The following is a 21,874-nucleotide window of genomic DNA, read 5'->3' as shown; positions in this document are numbered from 1 at the left end:
AGGCTACATTTTGTTCAAAAACTCACCAGCCTTTTTGATATTTTAAACTAATGAATAAGATTAAAAAAAAAAAAACAGATGATTTCGACTGAATGATTAATCTAAAGGAACATCTCAATATTTTAACTGTAAATGAAAACTCATGATCTTTTTGATTTCGCCAGAAAACAAGCAGGCATCACTGACGTGTCTATATTTACTATCGCATTTGTAACGGACACTTTCTTCACTGTCTAAGGATTTGTTCCTCAGCCAAAAGGTTAAATCAAACATGAACTACAGTGCATAGCTAGCATATTACAATTGTTTCTAAAAATACAGCGATATTTCCCTATCCTGTATATATATTTTATATGCACCTATGTATACATACACAGAGCACATTTTGGTTGCCATTGTGTATATTTCTAATTGGGAGCTTTCTATAAAGACAATGCCATAGGAATGACATAACATGATATATATGAATTATACAAACGTTACTAGATTAACCCATTACACTCTAGTGCAAATACAGGACCTAATCCTATATTACGTATTAGTAGCCCCACTGAATGCATGAGTAATCTAACAGGTAGGTTGTTGGCATTGGTCTGAGGCTCCTGCCTCTAGTGCTGGAGGTAGGTTGTGGGTTCAAATCCACAGGAGCACTTGGCCAACTACTCTTAAAGCACAACTTTTAATAGTGAGAGTAAATTAACCATTGGAACAATTAACCATGGGTCATGGTGGATTCTCCATCAACAACAATTTTTATATCAAGATTGGGCATTATTCTAAAAGATCTGTTCTAGGAATTCTTTTGCGCACATTCTATGGCCTGTGTTATATAGGCAGTCAGGCTAGATGATCACAGTGGTCCCTTCTGGCCTTCGAATCTCTGAATCTCTGAACTGAAGTTAAGGATTTCAGAACTATACCCAGTCTGGCCTCTCACATGTGCAGCAGTATCAAAAACAACAGCTTGGTTGGCAGCTGCTGTACCCAAAATCCTTGTTCAAGCATATAATATTTTAATCATAATCTCAAATAAGTAAAATATATCTTTAAATATTAAAGAAACAAGAAAAGAAGAGTTCTGCCAAAAAGTACAGGAAGGCTTTCGTGCTTTGCCAATGACAACTAGGTCTGGGGAGGAAGAAGGGAAGAAGTTTAAAGAAAGTTCCATTATGGCAGTGGAGGGAATAGCTAGTGGCGCTCAGTAATGTATAGCTGGGAGCAGGTAACATATTAGAGGCCGGGTGTGGGCAAAGCCTGGAGGGGTGGCTGTTTACGAGCAAAGCAGTGTAAAAGGGATCTCAGGCTGGAGAGCTGAGGGGACAGTTGTTCAGTTAGGGTGACCAGGTGTCCGGTTTTCGACCGGGGAACCCTGGCGGCTCCGGTCAGCACTGCCAACTGGGCCATTGAAAGTCCGGTCGGCGGTGCTGCGGGACTAAGGCAGGCTAGTCCCTACCTGTCCTAGCACCGCACTGTGCCCTGGAAGCAGCCAGCAGGTCTGGCTCCTAGGCTGGGTGGGGGCAGGGGTCATGGGGCTCCGCACGCTGCCCCTGCCCCGAACACTGGTTCCGCGCTCCCATTTGATTTATATAAAACAAGGGGGCTCACATTAAGATAAAGCGCACGTCATGGGTAACAAAATCCATAGTATATTCTCTCAATATCTTTACACCTACACATTCACTGCCTCCTCTCAAAACAAGGGACCCTTCCTGAAGTCATTGGGAGAACAGAATTTGCCCCATAGCATCTGTGAATTTACAATCACATTCATAAGAGGTATGCCGCTCTAGGGCAAAATTATCCTTCAAATCTATCACACTTTTCTGCGCTCTTTATACGTGCAAAACTGCCATTGATGTCAGTGGGAGATTGGCATTGTGTTCACTCTGCATATGCCAAATTTAGGTACTATCAGGCAGATCCACGAGGGAAGCATTGCACTTGGAGTTGACAAAGCCTTCCATAGTTCCTCCCTGCAAGACACGCTGTAGGAGAAGAGCGCGATGCACATTCAAGAATGGGCAAGAATTGCTTTGTTTCTCGAGCTCTGACACCTACATGGCTATCAAATAACCAGCTAGGAGCAGAGACAGTTTCCTGGATGTTGGCATGGCAATTGTTTGAATGGGTGAAAGGCAAATATAGATGTAACATACAGAGATAGGTATAGTTTATTTTAACGGTCATAATAGACACACACGCATATGGGGGAGGGGGAGGGGGAGAGAGAGAGAACAGTCAGTCAGTCAAACCACAGAAGTCTGACCTTGCAGTAGGACACTGACTTATTATAGAGCTGAGTTTCTGAGTAGCATACCTTGAGCTGACAATACTTTTCTGTGCGCAAAGCCAGGATGCGCTCAATTGAATACGTGTCATCTGGTAGCTCTGTTTCTGCCAGCTCTGTGCCGAAAGATTGTAACATCTGTGCAATTTCCTTCACTGTTAGTGCAAAACTCTCAATAGCCTGGTGGAAGACAATGATTTCATCAGCTCATCAGGATAGTTAGGATAGTCTAAGAGCTCATCAAAAAATGCACTAAGGGCCGTGCTGAGATCTTCAGATGAGCCTAAGGGAGTTAGGCACACCCCAACCCATTGAAGTTCAATGGGAGTTGGGCAATGAACTCTTAAAGCTCATTTGAAAACCTCAGCTCAAACCCTGCTCATATTAGAGTCAATGGGAGTTTTGCCATTAGTTTCAAAGTAGCTGCAAAGTTAATGTATTTTAATCCTTGTACAAGAGTAAGATTTAAGCCGGGGGTTCTCAAACTTCATTGGACTGTGACTCCCTTCTGACAACAAAAATTACTACCTGATCCCAGGAGCGGGGACCGAAGCCTGAGCCTGCCCGAGTCCCACTGCCCTGGGTGTGGGGGCCGAAGCCAAACCTTGAGCCCCACCGCCTCGAAGGGGAAGGGGTCAAAATTGAAGCCTAGTGGCTTCAGTCCCAGCCAGGGGGCCTGTAATCTGAGTCTTGCACCCAGGGCTGAATCCCTCGGGCTTTGGCTTGGGCCCTGAGCCCCAGCAAGTCTAAGCCAGCCCTGGCGACCTCGTTAAAATGGGGTCACGATCCACGTGGGGGTCCAATGGGAAAAAAGGAGATCAACCTTTTCTCAGTCTCATTTTTTAAATTATGCTCAGTAGGCTACGTTATAAACACCTTTTTGCTTAACAATGTGCTCTCGGTAATTCTTGCCGCCAGGTGCAGAACGTGAAGGAGAGGCTTGTGGCCCCGATCCTGCAACGAGCTCCATGCAGATACAGAGGCCTGCCCTTGCGGCTCTCATTCCAGGATTATAGCCTTAAGCAATAATTCGGTGCAATTTTCATCAGCGTTTTGAGCGGTCTGGATAATAATTAGCAGAACAGCCTACCATAGCTCTGTGAGCAGACAGTCCATTGAAATCAAAGGGTGCTGCATAGAAATTTATGGCAGGATATAGCTCAGAGAAAGCATGGAGGCCAAAGTCATAGAAAAATGGCAATATGAAAGAGTTGCACATGCAAGGAACAAACACCCTTATGCAATTACTTTAATCCACAAGCAAAGAAAACCGCACAATATTTGTCATTTTAAACCAATGGGACAAAAGGAGATGATCTCTGTATCTGCTGTGAAGAGAATTTTACAATGGTTTTAAAGCGATGAGGGGCCTAAGGAAGTTAGTTGCCCATCTCCTATAGAAATTCAGTGCCTAACTCCCTTGGAGTCCTTTGAAAATCCTAGTCAATAAGCAATGGTTAAAGCGCACCGGGTCATGTACCTGGGAAATAACAATTTAAGAAGCCAGCTGGGTCGCTGAGGGGAGCATGTTTGTTGTATAGCCTGAGGGGGGCAAACCTCTCCGATTCGCTGCTTTCCTCACTTGAATACCACCTAGGCAAGAGCAGCCAATCAGAGTTGTGCGGAACTCTGAGCCCCGCCCCTCAGAAGCTGACACCATTCACACAGGAGGGGAGCAGAAGGAACCCAGCAGTTCAAGGCAGGTCTGGCTCCTTCCTCTCCCTTCCTCTGAGCAACAGGATTGCTCCTCTTCCTCACTGGGAAGGCGCAGAAAGGACCCTGCTGGCCTAGGAGAAGGGGGTGAAGAATGCCTGAGCTGCAGGAAGAGCAGAGGTGAGGTGAGGGGCAATCGGGGGATGGAAATTGATGGAGGGATGTGTCAGGGGACAGGTAGATGAGGGGGCAATGATAGACAATCTCCCTTCTTTCAGATCCCTTTAAGCACTGCCAATAACTTGAGCTACACAAAGGTCTTGATCTTGCAGGGCGCTAACTAGGGAATCGAGGGTGTTCATCACCTCCCAGAAGGGGTTTAGTGGGGGTGGGGGGCGGCAGCTCTCAGCACTTTGTAGAATCAGGCCCTGCTTGAGCTAGGCTTTACGCAGAGTAACACTACATAAGCGGCGCTACGTACAGTTCTGAAGATAACCCATTCGCTATGACGGTATTCCAAGGTGCCCCCGAACTCCGGGGTTAACTGCTTCTCATCAATATACATCAGCAAATCACTGACTGAGCTCAGCATAACCACCTAGGAACAAAGAAACATCATTAATTGATTCATTGCAGCTTCTTCACAATTAACATGCAAATCACGCCTGCAATACTTCATGTACTAATCTCTATTATACAAACTAATTGGGGACTGAAGAGATTCATAAAATTGAACATCTCAAAACCACAGTAAGTACGGTGCATAAGTTGCAGTGTTGTACAGTGCATCAAATTTCTTCTCATCTTTCAAACCACTGCAAAGCGATTTCCAGGCATCAGAATGTGAAGGGATGTTGGTTTGTTCTTCACTGACAGTACTCATTATATGCTCATTTATTTTTATGTAAGGAAAAAATGGTTCAGATAACTTGTCGTTCGTTAGATTGGTATTCTTAAAATCAAGGCCCTACTGTATTTACAACATTGGCTTTTGCACCGATTATTTCTTTATGGCACGCCTTCATTTTACATGCAGCTGAGGTCAAATTTGTATTTATCAATTACAGGCTAACAAAACATACACTTATTTTAGAATATATAGATATTCGCTTTTGTTCACGTAAAATGAGTTGACCCAACTTTTTCTGATAGGATAGCTCAGTGGTTTGGCCTGCGTCTGTGTGGGTTGGCCATTGGCCTGCTAAACCCAGGGTTGTCAGTTCAATCCTTGAGGGGGCCATTGCGGATTGGTCCTGCTTTGAGCAGGGGGTTGGACTAGATGACCTCCTGAGGTCCCTTCTAACCCTGATATTCTATGATTACATGAGCATCATGCACAGCTGAAATACTCATACCGGTAATTTGAGTAGAAAATCCTCCTGACTGAAGCGAAATCCAATGTCAGTGAAAGTGCGCTGGAAAAACCCAGTGGGACGTAGAACCATCACTAGCTGCAGGTTCCCAGGGAAGGAGGCCTGCAGGAAAACATGGCAGATAATCAACATGGGCATTAACTGGTGAAAATTCAGACGAGACTCAATTGCAAAAGTGGGTCAAAATTCAAAGCCTACTTTTCAAGCAATTCTTACTATTTCTTTGCGCTCATCCATGATTCACTCACCCCTCCTTACTTTAACTGTTGCTCTTTGGCAGATGAAAATGCTGGATTTGAAACATTCCATAAAATGTTCTACCAAGAAATGAGTCATAGCTGTGAAGTAGCTGTAATTTAGCTCCGTGATTCATTATGTAATGTACTTGTATGTATTCCTCAGAAGTGTATCAGAATAAACCTGGTCATCCTTAGTAATTATTGGCATTGTTTAATTTGTGGCACAAATATTAAACCTCATTTCCATATTTCAAACATAGTGGTAGAGAGTTGTAAATGATACACTGAAAAGAATGTTGAATATTTCAATGGAGCCAAGAAAAATTACTTGAAATCACAGATAAGTAAATGACAGAAGGAACCCAGTTAATTAAGATGTATGATATTTCTCTAAAATCCAGTTGTGCCAAACTATCTCCATATATTATCTCATATATAAATTTTCTTACTGTATCTTGAGAACTTTAAAAGTATCAAGTGCACGTTAACTTGTCAGCATAAACATGTGAATCCTCTATCAAGTGTAAATTACCATTTTATTTATGTGATTATAAATGATAGAAACATCCTGATACTACCAGTTAAATCTACATTAAATGAAGTTTTCACTGAGGGGCAATGAAAAAAAACCCTGGTATGAAATATTCACTAGCCCATTTTTCAAGGGAAAAATGTGTACAACTGGCGGGGGGGGGAGGGGGGCGGGGAAGCGGGGAGAAAGATGACTTTCACATAAGCATCTACACTCTGATGAAGAAGAATACAAGTGTCTATATCTATGCACACAAAACACGGTTTGGTTCCATAAACATCCAATTATGTACTGTTCAAAGAAGCCATAAATTTACAGTTGAGATGTGACACGCACAAATTACACTGTGGCAAAGTTTGCACGCAATACAAAATTACTCGAGACAGTTAAGTCCAAAGCAGATTGCAAAGAATTACAAAGGGATCTCACAGAACTGGCTGACTGGGCAACAAAATGGCAGATAAAATTCAACGTTGATAAATGCAAAGTAACGCACATTGGAAAACATAATCCCAACTATAAGTACAAAATCATGGGGTCTATATTGGCTGTTACTACTCAAGAAGCAGAGCTTGGTGTCATCGTGGATAATTCTCCGAAAACATCCACTCAATGCAGAGCGGCAGTCAGAAAAAGCTATCAGAATGTTAGGAACCATTAGGACAGGGGTAGATAATAATGCAGAAAATATTGTAATGCCACTATATAAATCCATAGTACACCCATACTTTGAATACTGGGGGCAACCAGAACTGCACTCTCTCAAAAAAGACATATCAGAATTGGAAAAGGGCCAGAGAAGGGCAACAAAAATGATCAGGGGTATGGAACAGCTTCCATATGAGGAGACATTGAAGAAGTTTGAGACAGTTCATCTTAGAAAGGAGACGACTAAGGGGGGATATGATAGAGATATATGAAATCCTTAGTGCTCTGGAGAAAGCAAATAAGAAAGCACTTTTTACTCCATCACATAACACAGGAACCAGGGGTCATCCAATGAAATCAGTAGCAGCAGGTTTAAAATAAACAAAAGGCACGGTCTTCACACAAGGCACGGTCAACCTGTGGAACTCATTGCAAGGAGACATTTTGAAGGCTTAAAGTACAACTTGGTTAAAAAAAGAATTAGATACGTTCATGCAGGATGAGTCCACCAATGGCCATTAGCCAAAATGATATGGGGATGCAACCCCATGCTCTGGGTGTCCCTAAACTTCTGAGTGCTAGAAGCTGGGACTGGACATCAGGGGACGAACACTCAATAATCACCCTGTTCTGTTCATTCCCTCTGAAGCATCTGACACTGGCCACTGTCAGAAGACAGGATACTGGGCGAGATGGGCTAGTTTGAGCCAATATGGCCGTGCTTATGTTTTTCTTAATAAAAATTTTTAAAAAACCTGATTGTGGATTGTGTTCCTCTTAGAAATGGTCAGCGCTCTTTAGCATCCCAAAAGCCACATAAATGCGCTATATTCATCTGTAGTGATTTTAAACGGGAGTGAAAAAATAAAGGAACACAAACTAAGTTCCATTCAATGGGAATTTTGCCAGGGCTTAAGATTTCGCTCTGACAGCAAGAGAGAACCACTAAATGGCCAGTGACATTGTCTCAGATTCAAACCCTGAATGCCTACCCTTTCCTTGCCAATATTTGTACGCTATTGCTTTGATACCGAATGTTGGTTAGTAAAACGTTTGCCAGTCTAGAGCTCTGTGAACCTTGCACAATAAAACCTCCCACCAGGCCGAACCTGCCCCTGGGCTTCTTGCCAATTGAAACCTGGCCCCGGTCATAGAAAGCTTTGCAAACCTGGTTCTAAGACTAGCTATTATTCCCTTCTTCCAACCGGCTCAGAATCTCCCTTTAGCAAACCTGCTGGGAACCGTGCGGCCTGCAGTTCTCTCTCCCAACGAGGCGGCACGCTCACACGCTCCTCCTGATATTTCTGAGCAGTCAGGCTGACTGGAGCTCTTCGTCTTCTCCCTGGCACAGTAGGGAAGGCAAGCCCCCTCCCGTACGGTCCAGAGAAGCAGGCTGCCTGTCCACCCCTCTGCATGGCAATCAGTGGGACTCCAAACGCTGCTGCTGGTCCCATGGTTGGGTCACCTGGCCCGTTATGTCTTTCTTTCTGAGCTCTGATGTACCCCACAATGAACAGCAGCGCTAGGGAGTCCCCAAAACGTGTGAGGGGAGGGAGGAGTGTAGGCGTTATTGGCACGAATTGAATACAGGCGTCAGTCAGCGTGCTGTAGTACAGTGGTGCATTCTGGCACAGTGTGGGGGGAAAGGGAAGGTGTCAGACCCTAGACTAAGGTCAAGTCCAATGTAGGCAGCAGCTATGGGGCCAGCTGCCACAAGTTTATAGGATTGAAACTGGTGGGGCGGGGGGGGGAGAAGGTCTGGCAAGAAGCTCATTCCTGTGCAAAGCACCACCCTCAACCAGAGGGGGGTAGCCAACCACTAAGCTCCCACCCAAAAGACAAGGTAGGTCCGGAGAGAGGTGGGTTTTCTGGGAGAGGAGAGGTCTTAGACTTCGCAGTTTGATAATGTCAAGACACCAGTGTGTCCTAGGAGGGTTTCACAGACCCAACCAAAGCCTGGCAGTTTCATCTGAGCATCTCAGCACAATCCTCGGAGGGAGTGAACCTGACACGCCAAAGTTTAGAAGGACTCATGTACAGTTACAGAACCAGAGACCAATTTTATGTCACATCATTGTGGGTTAACTTCAGACAGGTTGCTGACTAGGAACGCAACCATCCTCAAAAGGTCAGAATCAAAGAAAAATTCTCATCTTTCTTTTGCCAAGAGTAGTGTTAACTGGCAGAGCGGGAAATCTCCAACTTGAAAGTCTGCAATACTCCAAATTACGGATGGGGGGAGGGGTTGTTGCCATTTTTTCTTCTCTCAAGTCAGAGCTTCCTCTGCTAACATGCAGGGGTTTGTTTCAAGAATTTTGTGCTGTTTGGTTCTCCCTGACAATATATAGATTGTGAGGTGGTTGGACATTTGTTGCAAGCCACATGGATGGTCACACGGCATCTCTCCTGGTCATTAGATTGGCCTGTCACATGAACTCAGGAGGCTCAAGGAAATCATTTGCAATCAGGTATCCATAGGGAGAATCTGCACTGGTTGTCCCCCCTATGAGGCCTGTCTGCCTATACACTACTGACAGAGCATGTATGCCGCCCTGGAGCTGCATTCCTATCACATGCAATTCCCTAGGTTTACCACTCTCAGCCTTAAAACCATTTTACTATTTGTTTGTTAGTCTCACCCCACAGCATAGTAATTTCAACAGCAGATGTTCCTCTGAAAACCAGGCAGGGGAGCAGCAGCCACCAAGGAGATCACAGGGCTCCATCAAGGAGCCACAGCAAGATGAGAATGGACAGACACAGCTTACATTCCTCCCAATCAAGTCAATGGCCCAAACTGACATAAACAAGCACGTGACCCGGCCCACAGCCACTTCCAAATGCGGTAGTTCTGGCAGACCTCATAGCTTGATCTTTGAACAAACTGGGAAGCTTTCATACAGCTGTTGTGTTAAACTCTGGCCCAGTGCCTCTCTGCAGTCAATCTGTTGAGAGTGGACCCACTCCTGGCTCCCATGTGCTCCCAGACCAGCTGGATCTGGGTAAAATCTAAGTTGTAGGTCTACAGGGCACTCTCCTTGGCTCAGACCTCTTGTCTGATGCCCTTCCTTGGGACATAGGGTGCTGCTGCCCAGCTGCCCTAGACCCCAAAATCAAAAGCCCCCAGTCTCTTACATGTGCTCATCCAGGGCTCCACCTAGAGACTCTCTGGACTTCAATTTAAACCCTTCAGGGACAAGATGTCAGGATAGCAAGAAACACTGGCTTGACAAAGAAATTGCTTAACCAGGATGAGTTTACTCTTAAAGCACAAGACATTACAGATCTTTGAAAACAAAAGTCCTGAAATGCACCCTCCCTGTGAGGCTGAGGTTCGTCAACATTTCAGGCTGGGAAGAATTCCTCCTGCAACTCTTTCTTACGTGTGGCAATGATCAGTCCCCTCGCCCCCTTGGGCAGAAGAAAATCCTTCTCTTTAATAGGAACCCTGTTTCTGAGCCTTTTGCTCAGAGAGTGAAACTACAGATCCATCAATTACACTCTCCCTCCCCTCTCCTTGCCCTGTACAGGATGCTGTGTAGAAAAGCTATTGTTCCACCGAGGGCAAGGCCTGTAAATGAGACACAATCAGCATCCCTGGCCCTAAATTTCTCTGTGACAGCTCTGACGCCACGTCTACACTACGGACTTTACAGCAGCAAAGCTGTGCCACTGTAAGGTTGCCCATGTAGCTGCTCTCCTGCCGGCATAATTAAATCACCCCTAATGAACAGCAGTAGCTATGTCAGCAGGAAAGCATCCCCCGCTGACATAGCGCTGTCCACACCGGTGCATTTGCTGGTGAAACTTTTGCAAAGTTTTGCCAACAAAAGTGCTCGTGTAGACATAAGCCTTGGTGTTAGTCCTTCAACATGGTGTCAAACATCTTTCCCAACCTTGCGATTCATTGGGATGAAGTACAGTAGATTGCCTTTGGGCATGTCCAGGCTTATGCAATCATAGTTCCGAGCATTTTCACACATAATGCAAGATAGAGTTCATAATCTGGTACAGATTTATCCCAGTCTGTCACATCTGGGATACAGGCAAATTCCAGTCTGATATGGTATTTTTAAATGTTGTATCCTAAACTTATGTAAGAGGATCTGTTTGCTCTTAAACATGTGTCACGTTTCACCCCAGAGGTAGCTGCATTTCCAGAATGGGAAACATGATTCCTACTGTTTAGAAAGCATTTTAAGATTTTCCTGCATGAAAGGTGATTTTATCAATGTTCAATCAAGGTCACCACTTAACGAGAAGCAAAAAGGTGATATGTACTTGACGAAGAAATGTACCTTTTGCAGATCAATATCTAGTATGGACTACGTATGGAAAAATCCCTTGCTTTAAGTCTGCTACCAGCAGAAAGGTGTCCTCTGTGTAGTATTAACTTAAGGGGAAAGATGATAGATAAAAATAAATAAAAATAAAAAATCAGCTGGTTTAATAATTATTCAAAGTTAACGTTTATGAAGGCTTCATTGCACTTCTCTATACCTTAACTGAGGTTAGCCAGCACCTTTGCGCTTAACTCCAATATTAGCCAAGCCAAGAAAATGTGTCATGCGACAATAGGACAGAGAAAGAACATGTGGGGCACTTTCACACCCTATGCTCCTCAAAGCCAAAAGAGGGAGCGTCTTAACCCAGCTGAACTTCCAGTCCTACCATTCATTATAGTAAAGAGAATCATTGTCACTTGATAAAACCTGGTAAAAAGACCCATGAACCCTTTATACTCAACTCCCCTTCTCCAGCTTCTAGCATTCTCTATAACGTGAGAATTAGAAAAGAATTTAAAGTAATCTGTGCAATGAAAAAGAATCAACCTGCTGATAATATTTTAACAGTGTTCCTAATTTAGTAGCACTATAATTTGGGTTTTTTGAAAAACGATCCTAAAGCTCGAAGGACATAAAAAATTAAGCCCAAAAGGGCAATCCACTTTTAGTGAGTGAAGCATCCTACTGTCTTCAATACACACAGTTTTGTGACTACATTAGGACTTACATAGGTTGGAAGGAACATGGCCATTATTTACTTAATTTTCTGCACTAAAAGCATTTCCCATCTTTTCTCAGAATTACATTTAAAAGCATAATCTCCCCCTGAATAGACAACCCTCCACTGGGATTTCCCTGCACCCAGGGAAAGAAGAACAGACCAAGAGGAAAGGAAAATCCACCAGGAAGTTTGATCCCGGACACAGGAAACGGATCAATACACAGATTGCAAAGTTAGTGACTTTCTTCTCTCCTTGGAGAGCAAAGTCAGGCACAAAAACGCTGGGACAGTCGTAGGGCAGCTTCTACTTCTGCTGCAGCTAACAAAGCTACACCATGCTCGGATAGCTTTCTTTTACCCGCTGAGCCGGCGGCAGAGTTCACCCCAGCAGCCTCTATCTGCCCAGCTGCCGTTACAACCGCAGCATATTCTCGGTACGGCCTTTCCCCAGGAATGCAGAGGGTTTCTGGGGAAAGCAGCAGACAAAACCTTCGGCTAGGTGTTTTGTTGGTTTTAACGCAACCTCAGCACGCAGGACAAGGCTGCAGAGAGATCTCCGGGGGATCCAACGCCTCCTTCGAAAGGAGACGCGCCTCACCGTGCGCCCTGGGATGCTCGGCTGAAATCATCAGCGGACAGGGTTGGCATCTCCCCCCGCCCCCGGCTTTCGGGCGGGCGATGCAAGCAGCAGGCGGGTGGCCGCATGCAGGGCATGCCAAGGCAGCGTCGCCCTGGTCCCGGCACCGTTCAGCCGCAGCCTTGCACGCGAACCCGGGCTGGGCAGCCGGCAGGCTGGGCCCTTACCGCATTGCTCCGGAGCCGCCGCATGCCTCCGCCGGGGGTCGCCTCGGCCATCGCCGCCTTCCCCGGCTGGCGGGGCGGCGTGCCGGGGCGGGAGCCGCCGCTCAGCGGGGGCGGAGCAATCCCGCCCGCAAGCCGGCCCCCCGCAAAGCTGCCGCGGCCGCCGCTGCCAGCGCGGCCCCCGCGCGCCTCATCCCAGCTCGAGCCCGGGGGCTCTCCCGGGGCGCGGCTGCGGGAGCGGACCAGGCATGCACCAGGCTGGGGGTGGCGGGGGGGACGGCGATTGACTCTCGCCTGCTCCCTCCGTTTTTTCTTTTTAAGGTGGAATGCCAAAATCTTCCTCGAGTTGGGGGCCGTTCGTTCCTGTGGGCGCTCTCTGGGGAGCCCTTCAGAAAGCAGAGCGCCCGTGTCTTGAATTAGGGGGGCCTTGAAATACGTGTCTTTAAATGATATGCCCAATTATGCAGTAGAAAAGCGAAGCCGGTCAAATCCTAACGCCTGGGATTCACAGGGAGGGCCTGAGGTTCTACACTGCATGGTACAAACGTGCACATACATTGCACATGCATCCTGTGACCCGGCGGATACTTACATTTGCAAACAGAGAGACAAGAGGCGGGGGGGAGGGGAGGTGATCTCTTTTACTGGACCAACTCGTGTGGGTGAGACACAAGCTTTGGAGTTTACACAGAATTCTTCATAAGGTCACAGAGCTCTGCTGAATAAGCTGGGAAGCTTGTCTCTCTCACCAACAGAAACTGGTCCAAGAAAAGATTATCACCTCACCCTCCTTGTCTCTCTAATACCTTGGGACCAACATGGCTACAACAGCGCTGCATACATGTCTGCAAATAGGTAGTTAGACACCTACCTGAAGAAAAAACTCTGTGTAAACTCAAAAGCTTGCCTCTCCCGCCAACAGAAGTTAGTCCAATAAAAGATAAAAGAAAAAAGGAGGACTTGTGGCATCTTACAGACTAACCAATTTATTTGAGCATAAGCTTTCGTGAGCTACAGCTCACTTCATGATGCATCCGATGAAGTGAGCTGTAGCTCACGAAAGCTTATGCTCAAATAAATTGGTTAGTCGCTAAGGTGCCACAAGTACTCCTTTTCTTTTTGCGAATACAGACTAACACGGCTGTTACTCTGAAACTTATCAAGCTCCATCTTAAAACTAGTTAGTTTGTTTTCCCAGTTACATGGGCCTGAGAGAGGCATCTTAAGGGCTGATCCTACTCCTGTCTTTTCACAGGCAGAACTCCAAAGTCTTACAACTTGATGTACACAGATTTTTATGTCTTTCATTCTTAGTTGCATTGGGTGTCTCTGTATTGTTTGCACACAGCACTGCCTTAAGTGCTCAGATATACAGGATGCAGAAGGAAATGCACAGAGCATATCTTGTGAGATCACATGCTCATGTACCATTTAAAATGAAATGTAAAGGGCAGGCACTTTTGTGAAAGCTAAATCAGGACAGGCAAGTAGAGCTCTCATTCTAAAAAATTGGTTTCAAGCTATTTAAATGGAAAACAGCATTCAAGGGCCAGTCCTAAACCAGAAAAAGCCCCCGCTGGGATCAATGCAAGTGTTGCCCGTGTAAAGGCAATAGGCCCAGGCTCTGACAGTCATGATTTATTTTAACTATCCAAAAATACCATTACTGCCACTAGATGCCTATCAGCAAAAATGTCCTTAATGCCATGTTCAGCAACAGTCAAACACTCGTTAACGCTTAAGATATGACCTGATGGGGCATCAGCTAGCCCAACGAGATTTCGGTACAAAGTGGTCTAACTTATACGCTTTTCTCAATAAACTCTTTGCCTCATTCTCTATCTGCTGAGTTTGCATATCCAACTCTTCATCTGAAGTGCCTCTTTGTGGGCAGGTGTACACCACAACCTAAGTTGATATAACTTATGGTCGCTCAGGGGTGTGAAAAAGCCCCCCCCCCATCCAGAAATGCATGTTTTGCGCTGTCCACACCTGTGCTATGTTGGCCAGAGACACTCTCCCGCTGACTGAGCTTCCGCTTCTCACCAAGGTGGAGCAATTATGCCAACAGGAGAGTGCTCTCCCATGGACATAGTGCATCCCCACCAGAAACGGCGCAGCTACGCCGATGAAGAGAAGTAGTGTAGACTTGCCCTGTGTTACTGGAGGAGGCGACGGTGATGATTGTGACCTTTTCAGAACATTTCTTTTCACCTTCCACTGTAGCAAGGTCAGTTTAGATCTGGCCTTTCACTGCCAGCTTTTTAGTACAGCCTCCATTCATTATAAAATTGAATTTTTATGTACACCAGTGTAGCACTTTTAGACTACATATTAATTTTTGCAAAAGATCACATACTGTTGACTGGGGAGGGGAGTGTTACTTGTGAGATTTATTCAGCATCTGATGGTACATCTGCTCTAGTTAATTAAGAGAGAGACACATTTTATATACATATATCTGTACACACGTGCTTTATATGGCAGCATTTTAGTTTGTTTCTCCAGAGGAGAAGGAGAGAAGCAGTGGGAAGGAGACATGGATCTTAGCTGGATATTACATCTCCACACACTCACAGAGAGCAGGGCAGAGCAAGTCAGCTAGAAGAACCGAGAAACATCCAGAACAGAGTGTGGCAGTTACTGGACAGGCTCAGTAATTGTTTCTGAGGCTGATCCATGCAAGACTATGAGATGCATCTGCTCTGAGGTCTGGATCCCAATCCCTGTATCATTTTGGATACAGTCTACAGTTACCCCATTATATACACGGGCACACACATATAACCTTCAAAGTAGTTTTTCCCTGAGTTTTTACCTATAAAAATTAGGGCGGGGAACTATTTTGAAGGCTATTTTGCAGTAAATAAAACATTGCCCAATTAAGGGTAAAATAATCATCTGCTGCTAAAAATCAGAATCTACACATAGCATATATGCTGAGATGGATTGTCTAAACATCAAATGCCCAGAGCAGGGCACAAAAATGTGTACACAGCTGTGTGACTAATTTGCATGAGCACAGGCAAATGATCAGTTGGATGTCCAAACAGCTAAAATATGCATACAAATTAGGCACATCATAATACCTGCTTTTACTATGGTGAAAAGGGTCATAGAAATGCCTTGAAAGAAAGACTAGTTCAACAGGTCTGGTCTACTGATGTTTTCAAAATCTGAAACAATGTACATGAAGACTCAATAGCTTAACAAAACATTTAACAATAAAAAGGGCTTACTGCTATCCTTTGGAGAGTCATTTTGACAGACGTCCATGTATCCAATCTTCTATCCAGGATTAGCATAAATTTTGTGTCGGTTTCATGTTGACTACAAGACAAGAAAATACCAAGTAGCTAGGTAACATTTTGAGAGCAATCCATTTAAGTCCCAGTAAAAAACACACACACAAAGTTATCATAAATACGCAGAACACAATACCTCTCACACCTTTCATAAACATTAAAAGTCCATTTGAAACTATTTTCTACAGTTGGTTCCAGAAATAAACTCAACAAACTTACCTCACTGTTATTTGACAGCAAGCTTGACATTAGAAACATGCAAAGTTGCTCCTGTTCGATAGGAATTTTATTTGCACTTGAGTGGGCTGTGTGTGCAGTTTGGAAAGTTCCTTGCAAATCCACATTACTTTGGAGCTGGAATTTGCAAAGGAGCCTAAGAACTCCCTTAAATTCCTTTGAAAATCCCAACCCTAATAGATAACTGAGCAGCATTCTAGTTCTACACACTGGGGGATAACATAAATGTTCAGATGAGCCCCTGTCCACGATACAAGTACAACCATATCTAGGAATCCGGTTACTACTCTTTAAGTGTATGTCCGTTTTGCAATCAACAAGGTTGAGCAGTGGTCTCATATAGTCACACGCCACACCCCCTGCTGACCAGAGAAGCATTACCACTACTGTCAACAGACCCAGAAAAAACCATCTTGCTATGACCTGGTTTCCATGAATGCCAAGTTTTAACCACCACCTGATGTGAAGCTGCCTGGCAGTGTGTGAAGTGAAGACAGAAAAATCTGAGCAAAGTTTGGAGAGTGAGAGTGAGAGAAAGAAACACAGAAAAGGGGAATGGGAGGTGAAAGGATATGAAGGAAAGGAGAGGAGTCGGGTGGGGGAGCAAAGCAGGAAGAAGCGGCAAGTAAGGGAAATAGCAGAAGAGAAATGACTAGAGATGGAAATGGAGCCTCCAAGCTCCAATGACCTTGCAGAGGCTGGTTCACAACCAGAGACTGCAAGGTCTGTTTGCACATGTCCAGCTCTACTGGGAAGGCTATGCTGACACAAGCCCTCTGTTGGAGGAACTGGTGGCTAGCTGGGACTGCCACCTAATATCCTGGGACCAACATAACTATAACCACACTGTGTACAACCTAGCTGCCCTGGGAGTTTTGCTCTGTTATCAGCACAACTATGAGGAGGGTAGATGTAGAATGCAAGTCACTCAAGAATTAACTAGGGCACGAGAACCCAGCGACTCTTTGTCCTTGAGTTTGTGAGAAAACTCACGGCACTTTTCCAGGACAGTGGTTGATGGCCACCTAGATGTCTTCTTCACCCTGCTCCCTCTGTAGCAAGCAATTTGCCAAAATAGGTGATATTGAGTGAAAAAGAGATTAAGCATTTCAGGTAACTTCAATCCACCAGCCTCAGGAACAAGAAATTGTTCAGATCCATTAATCCTAGTGTAACTTCCTTGTGGGACTGGTAGACTGTCAGCGAGTAAATGTTGCTAGAGAAAAACGGTACTGGAAAATACAGTACAGCACCAGGAGAGCAAGTATAATGATCTGGGAAGGTATTAAAGCAAATGGCTTTGTTCTTTTAGTTATTTTACTTCTCAAGGTGTCTCTCTCTTTTTCCAAATTAACATACTCTCCACTTGCATGTGCAAAATATATCCCAAATGACTTATCATTTTTGAGTGCTGACACCCATCTAAGATTAAGCCAAGTGATTCCATTAATTATTGTCGTCATCAGGTAGGTTTATGAAACCAGCAACCAATAGGGACAAAAATCTACTTTTTATTATGTAGTTATTGGTATAAGAAATACCAGTGTAACACTCTGGCTCAACATCATGAGGCTTTGCAGGTAATTTCTTCCTTTTCTAGCTAGCTTCATTCACAATGAGGCAATTGTACTGCAGCTCACATGTCCGACACCAGATCAGATGGGAGCCTCTGCCAACGAAGCACGAAAGTGGGAAGGCAGCACCGTACCTTGGGACTGAAGTTAAGTATGTTAAGACTTTCGTTAGAACCTCCTCCGATGCTTCATTGAAATGGGAGTTTTCAGGAAACGTGATGATCCAACCGTTGTCTTTCCCTCGGCCACCTACAAGTAACAGAATAGTGCTTGTCTGTACAGTTTGTCCAGAAACCATGCCAAGCCGAAAAAGCCCCAATTTAAAATAAAACATGCAGCTAGTCCAATAGTAGTCATAAGTAGCACTCACATCTTTAACATCTACAGACTAAAGGCAAAATTCTACCCTATCCCTTTTGAGCTTTGTATATTGGAGAGGGTGTGGGTGCGGGGGGCGAGGTCAGGAAGTAAAGCAGGTTCTGCCTATGCTAAGGATCTCAGACACATCCTACCAATACCAGACAGGGTGATTTGGGGCATGGAGGATCTAGGGAAACACTGCAGCATTCATAGTTGCTCATCGTAGCCTCTGCTGCCAACCATCGGCATCATTCATGGTTGCCGGGGACTCACTGTGCCCTCATGCCATGAGCCTGCCTTGTTGGATTCCTGCCCAGTTGCTTTGAGGGTGCACCGAAGGGATGGGGAAGAGAGACAATCCTGGCATCTTTTCTCCTCCTATTCCATCATTGCACCTATGCAACCCAGGGCAGGATTTTTTCATAAAAGTATATCCTCATTGCAATACCAACAGGGTGTTACTGGCACCTGCTGATGAGAACAAACAGTTCGGTACTGCAACATGGAAGTGCTGGAGAGAAATCCAAATGACCCAATCCAAAAGCTCCATGTTTTCATGATCCTGAAACTGAAGAGAAAAATCATACACTTTCCATGGGGTTTAGGAACAATCCAATGGAATTCTATATAGCAGGGTGTACTAGGTGGTCTGCCCCTGTGAAGACCAGAGGCCAGTCAGCATTGTTCTTTAAGACCAAAGTGTTTGGGCCAGGTAGAGAGGATGATCAGACCCACCGGGTTAGGCGATTCCTATGAAGAGCTCCGTCAAGGTGGAGAGCTACAGGAAGCAGGCTGGTTCCTGTATAGGCCATGGGGCAGGATGACTCCGAGGCAGATGGCTCATAGGAGGACTGAGGAAGACCTGCCAGAAGCAGGGAGGTTCTGGCAAGAATGGCCTAGGTCAAGAGAACTAACTGTTGGATCTATGTTGAACTGTTTATTCTTGGGTTTTTGTGAAAGATTGTCGGTGCCCCCAGTAAACGAAGCCCTGAGGAAAAGGGCCCGATCAGGGTATGGGGTCCATCCTTATTGGACTGGGGAGAAAGATGACCAGCCTACATAGGGATAGAATTTTCAAAAATTCTGCAGGAAGATCATCATTGTCTAATAAATTCTTGGGTACGATTTTCAAATGCCCCTAAATCCCATTTTCAGACGTGACACTTGGGAGCCTAAGTCTCACTGAGCGTCAACGAGATTTGGGCTCCTAAGACACTTAGGATCTGATTTTTAAAGGTATCTATATGCCTAACAATGCAGATAGGTGCGGAGGTGCTTTTGAAAATCCCAGTAGACACCTAATTACCTTAAACAATCTGGCCTTTAGGCACTTCTGAAAATTTTACCCTTCGGTTTCTAAGGGTACATTTACACAGCAGTTAAACACCTGTGGATGGCCTGGGTCAGCTGACTTGGGCTCGCAGGACCTGGGCTGTGGGGCTGTAAAATTGCTGTGTAGACAGTCGGGCCAAGACTGGAGCCCAAGCTTGGGGACCTCACGAGGGAGGAGGATCCCAGATCTCAGGTTCAAGCCAGAGTCTGAACAGCAACTTTTAGGCCTGCAGCCCGAGCCCCATACGCCCAAGTAAGCTGACCCAGGCCAGCCCCATGTCTTTTATTCCAGTGTGGACATACCATAAAATCACTTTTGAAAATGGGACATAAGGGGTGCTATTTTCAATAGAACCTATCTTCAGGCAGGAACTTTCCTCATGAAGGATCAGACGAAAAACTAAGAAAGGACCTGGGAATTGGCCCCTAAAACGTTTCAGTATTATGGGCCAAATTCTAGCTTGGGTTTCAAAGGCACGTTTCCCACATAAAAGAGTTAGAACTATCAAAACTATTAGATGTTGGGGTGTGGGAGGGGTAACCAGCTGTATCACTTAATCTCTGTATCAGCATACTTAGGATGTGATGGCAAAGAAGTCAGGAAAAAAAGGGTTAATACTTGTAAACTGGCCACAAGCCTATAGAAACATATTCTATTTCAAAGCACCATACTTGTGAATACTCTAAATGTATGAAGAGTGGAATATTTTGTAGCATGGCTTGAGAAAGAAACCTAAACTGGTCTTTCAAACTGCCACAATGTTTTATTAACAACACTTCTAGTGGCACCAGAGACGACTTGATGAATAATCGCCTGTGTATAGTATCATTTTGCCAAACAGTGCATAGGTTCATGCAGCAAATTAAATTACTTTACACAGAGAACATGGGGAACATTTACCATACTCACCAGAAAGAAAAGCAAACTTCTTCCTCAAATCGTCACTGATGTCCTTTGCACAAAGGGGAATTGTGGTTTCTAGCAAACACAGCAAAAACAAAACAGCTAAATGCATCCATTAGTGGAGGCTTATCACTACTCCACTAAACTAAATATTTAAAAGGTCACACCTAAGAACACTGTATACCTAGGTATATACATTTCTTAACTCATCAAGCAGATCAAATGCCACAATACAGCAGTAACTATCAGGTGTATTAATTATGTTAAAGATAACATGTCAGGGTTATCTTGACATGTTAAGAATACATGCCTGTATTCAACAGGATGTAGGGGATACTCGGAACGTTTTTTGGTTTGTTTTTTAAGTAAGCTACAGTTATAGGGGGATGAGGTGGACGAGGCTTTCTTCCGGCAACTAATGGAAGTTACTAGTTCGCAGGCCCTGGTTCTTATGGGAGACTTCAATCCCCCTGATATCTGCTGGGAGAGCAATACAGTGGTGCACAGACAATCCAGGAAGTTTTTGGAATAGGTAGGGGACAATTTCCTGGTGCAAGTGCTGGAGGAACCAAGTAGGGGCAAAACTCTTCTTGACTTGTTGCTCACAAACCGGGAAGAATTAGTAGGGGAAGCAAAAGTAGATGGGAACCTGGGAGGCAGTGACCATGAGATGGTGGAGTTCAGGATCCTGACACAAGGAATAAAGGAAAGCAGCAGAATACGGACCCTGGACTTCAGAAAAGCAGACTTTGACAACCTCAGGGAACTGATGGGCAGGATCCCCTGGGAGAATAACATGAGGGGGAAAGGAGTCCAGGAGAGCTGGCTGTATTTTAAAGAATCCTTATTGAGGTTACAGGGACAAACAATCCCGATGTGTAGAAAGAATAGTAAATATGGCAGGCGACTAGCTTGGCTTAACAGTGAAATCCTTGCTGATCTTAAACACAAAAAAGAAGCTTACAAGAAGTGGAAGATTGGACAAATGACCAGGGAAGAGTAAAAAAATATTGCTCGGGCTTGCAGGAGTGAAATCAGGAAGACCAAATCATACCTGGAGTTGCAGCTAGCAAGAGATGTTCAGCATCACAAGAAGGGTTCTTCAGGTATGTTAGCAACAAGAAGAAAGTCAAGGAAAGTGTGGGCCCCTTACTGAATGAGGGAGGCAACCTAGTGATAGAGGATGTGGAAAAAGTTAATGTACTCAGTGCTTTTTTTGCCTCTGTCTTCACGAACAAGGTCAGCTCCCAGACTGCTGCACTGGGTAGAACAGCATGGGGAGGAGGTGACCAGCCCTCTGTGGAGAAAAGTGGTTCAGGACTATTTAGAAAAGCTGGACGAGCACAAGTCCATGGGGCCGGATGTGTTGCATCCGAGAGTGCTAAAGGAGTTGGTGGATGTGATTGCGGAGCCATTGGCCATTATCTTTGAAAACTCATGGCGATTGGGGGAGGTCCCGGACGACTGGAAAAAGGCTAATGTAGTGCCCATCTTTAAAAAAGGGAAGAAGGAGGATCCTGGGAACTACAGGCCAGTCAGCCTCAGTCCCTGGAAAAATCATGGAGCAGGTCCTCGAGGAATCAATTCTGAAGCACTTAGAGGAGAGGAAAGTGATCAGGAAC

The 21,874-nt window shown here is 44.9% G+C and overlaps 1 protein-coding gene across 4 annotated transcripts in view; it reads right to left on the bottom strand.

Moving 5' to 3' along the window:
- MCF2 (MCF.2 cell line derived transforming sequence) overlaps positions 1-21,874 on the bottom strand; it is a 95,860-nt gene that overhangs the window by 52,322 nt on the left and 21,664 nt on the right. For 2 of the 4 annotated variants that reach the window (XM_074962683.1, XM_074962685.1), the window contains exons 2-7: positions 20,259-20,327; positions 17,791-17,905; positions 15,780-15,870; positions 5,296-5,415; positions 4,422-4,538; positions 2,318-2,467 (exon numbers count right to left, since the gene is read on the bottom strand). In XM_074962683.1, coding sequence (XP_074818784.1) covers positions 2,318-2,467; positions 4,422-4,538; positions 5,296-5,415; positions 15,780-15,870; positions 17,791-17,905; positions 20,259-20,327 — 662 coding nt within the window. Of the gene's footprint in view, positions 1-2,317; positions 2,468-4,421; positions 4,539-5,295; positions 5,416-12,543; positions 12,643-15,779; positions 15,871-17,790; positions 17,906-18,484; positions 18,584-20,258; positions 20,328-21,874 lie in introns of those variants that run through there. The other 2 variants (XM_074962684.1, XM_074962686.1) reach the window with 2 other exon arrangements.

Source organism: Natator depressus, chromosome 9, assembly GCF_965152275.1.
Source record: "Natator depressus isolate rNatDep1 chromosome 9, rNatDep2.hap1, whole genome shotgun sequence".
NCBI classification, from domain to species: domain Eukaryota; kingdom Metazoa; phylum Chordata; order Testudines; family Cheloniidae; genus Natator; species Natator depressus.
This window is presented reverse-complemented; position numbering and strand designations above follow the sequence as displayed.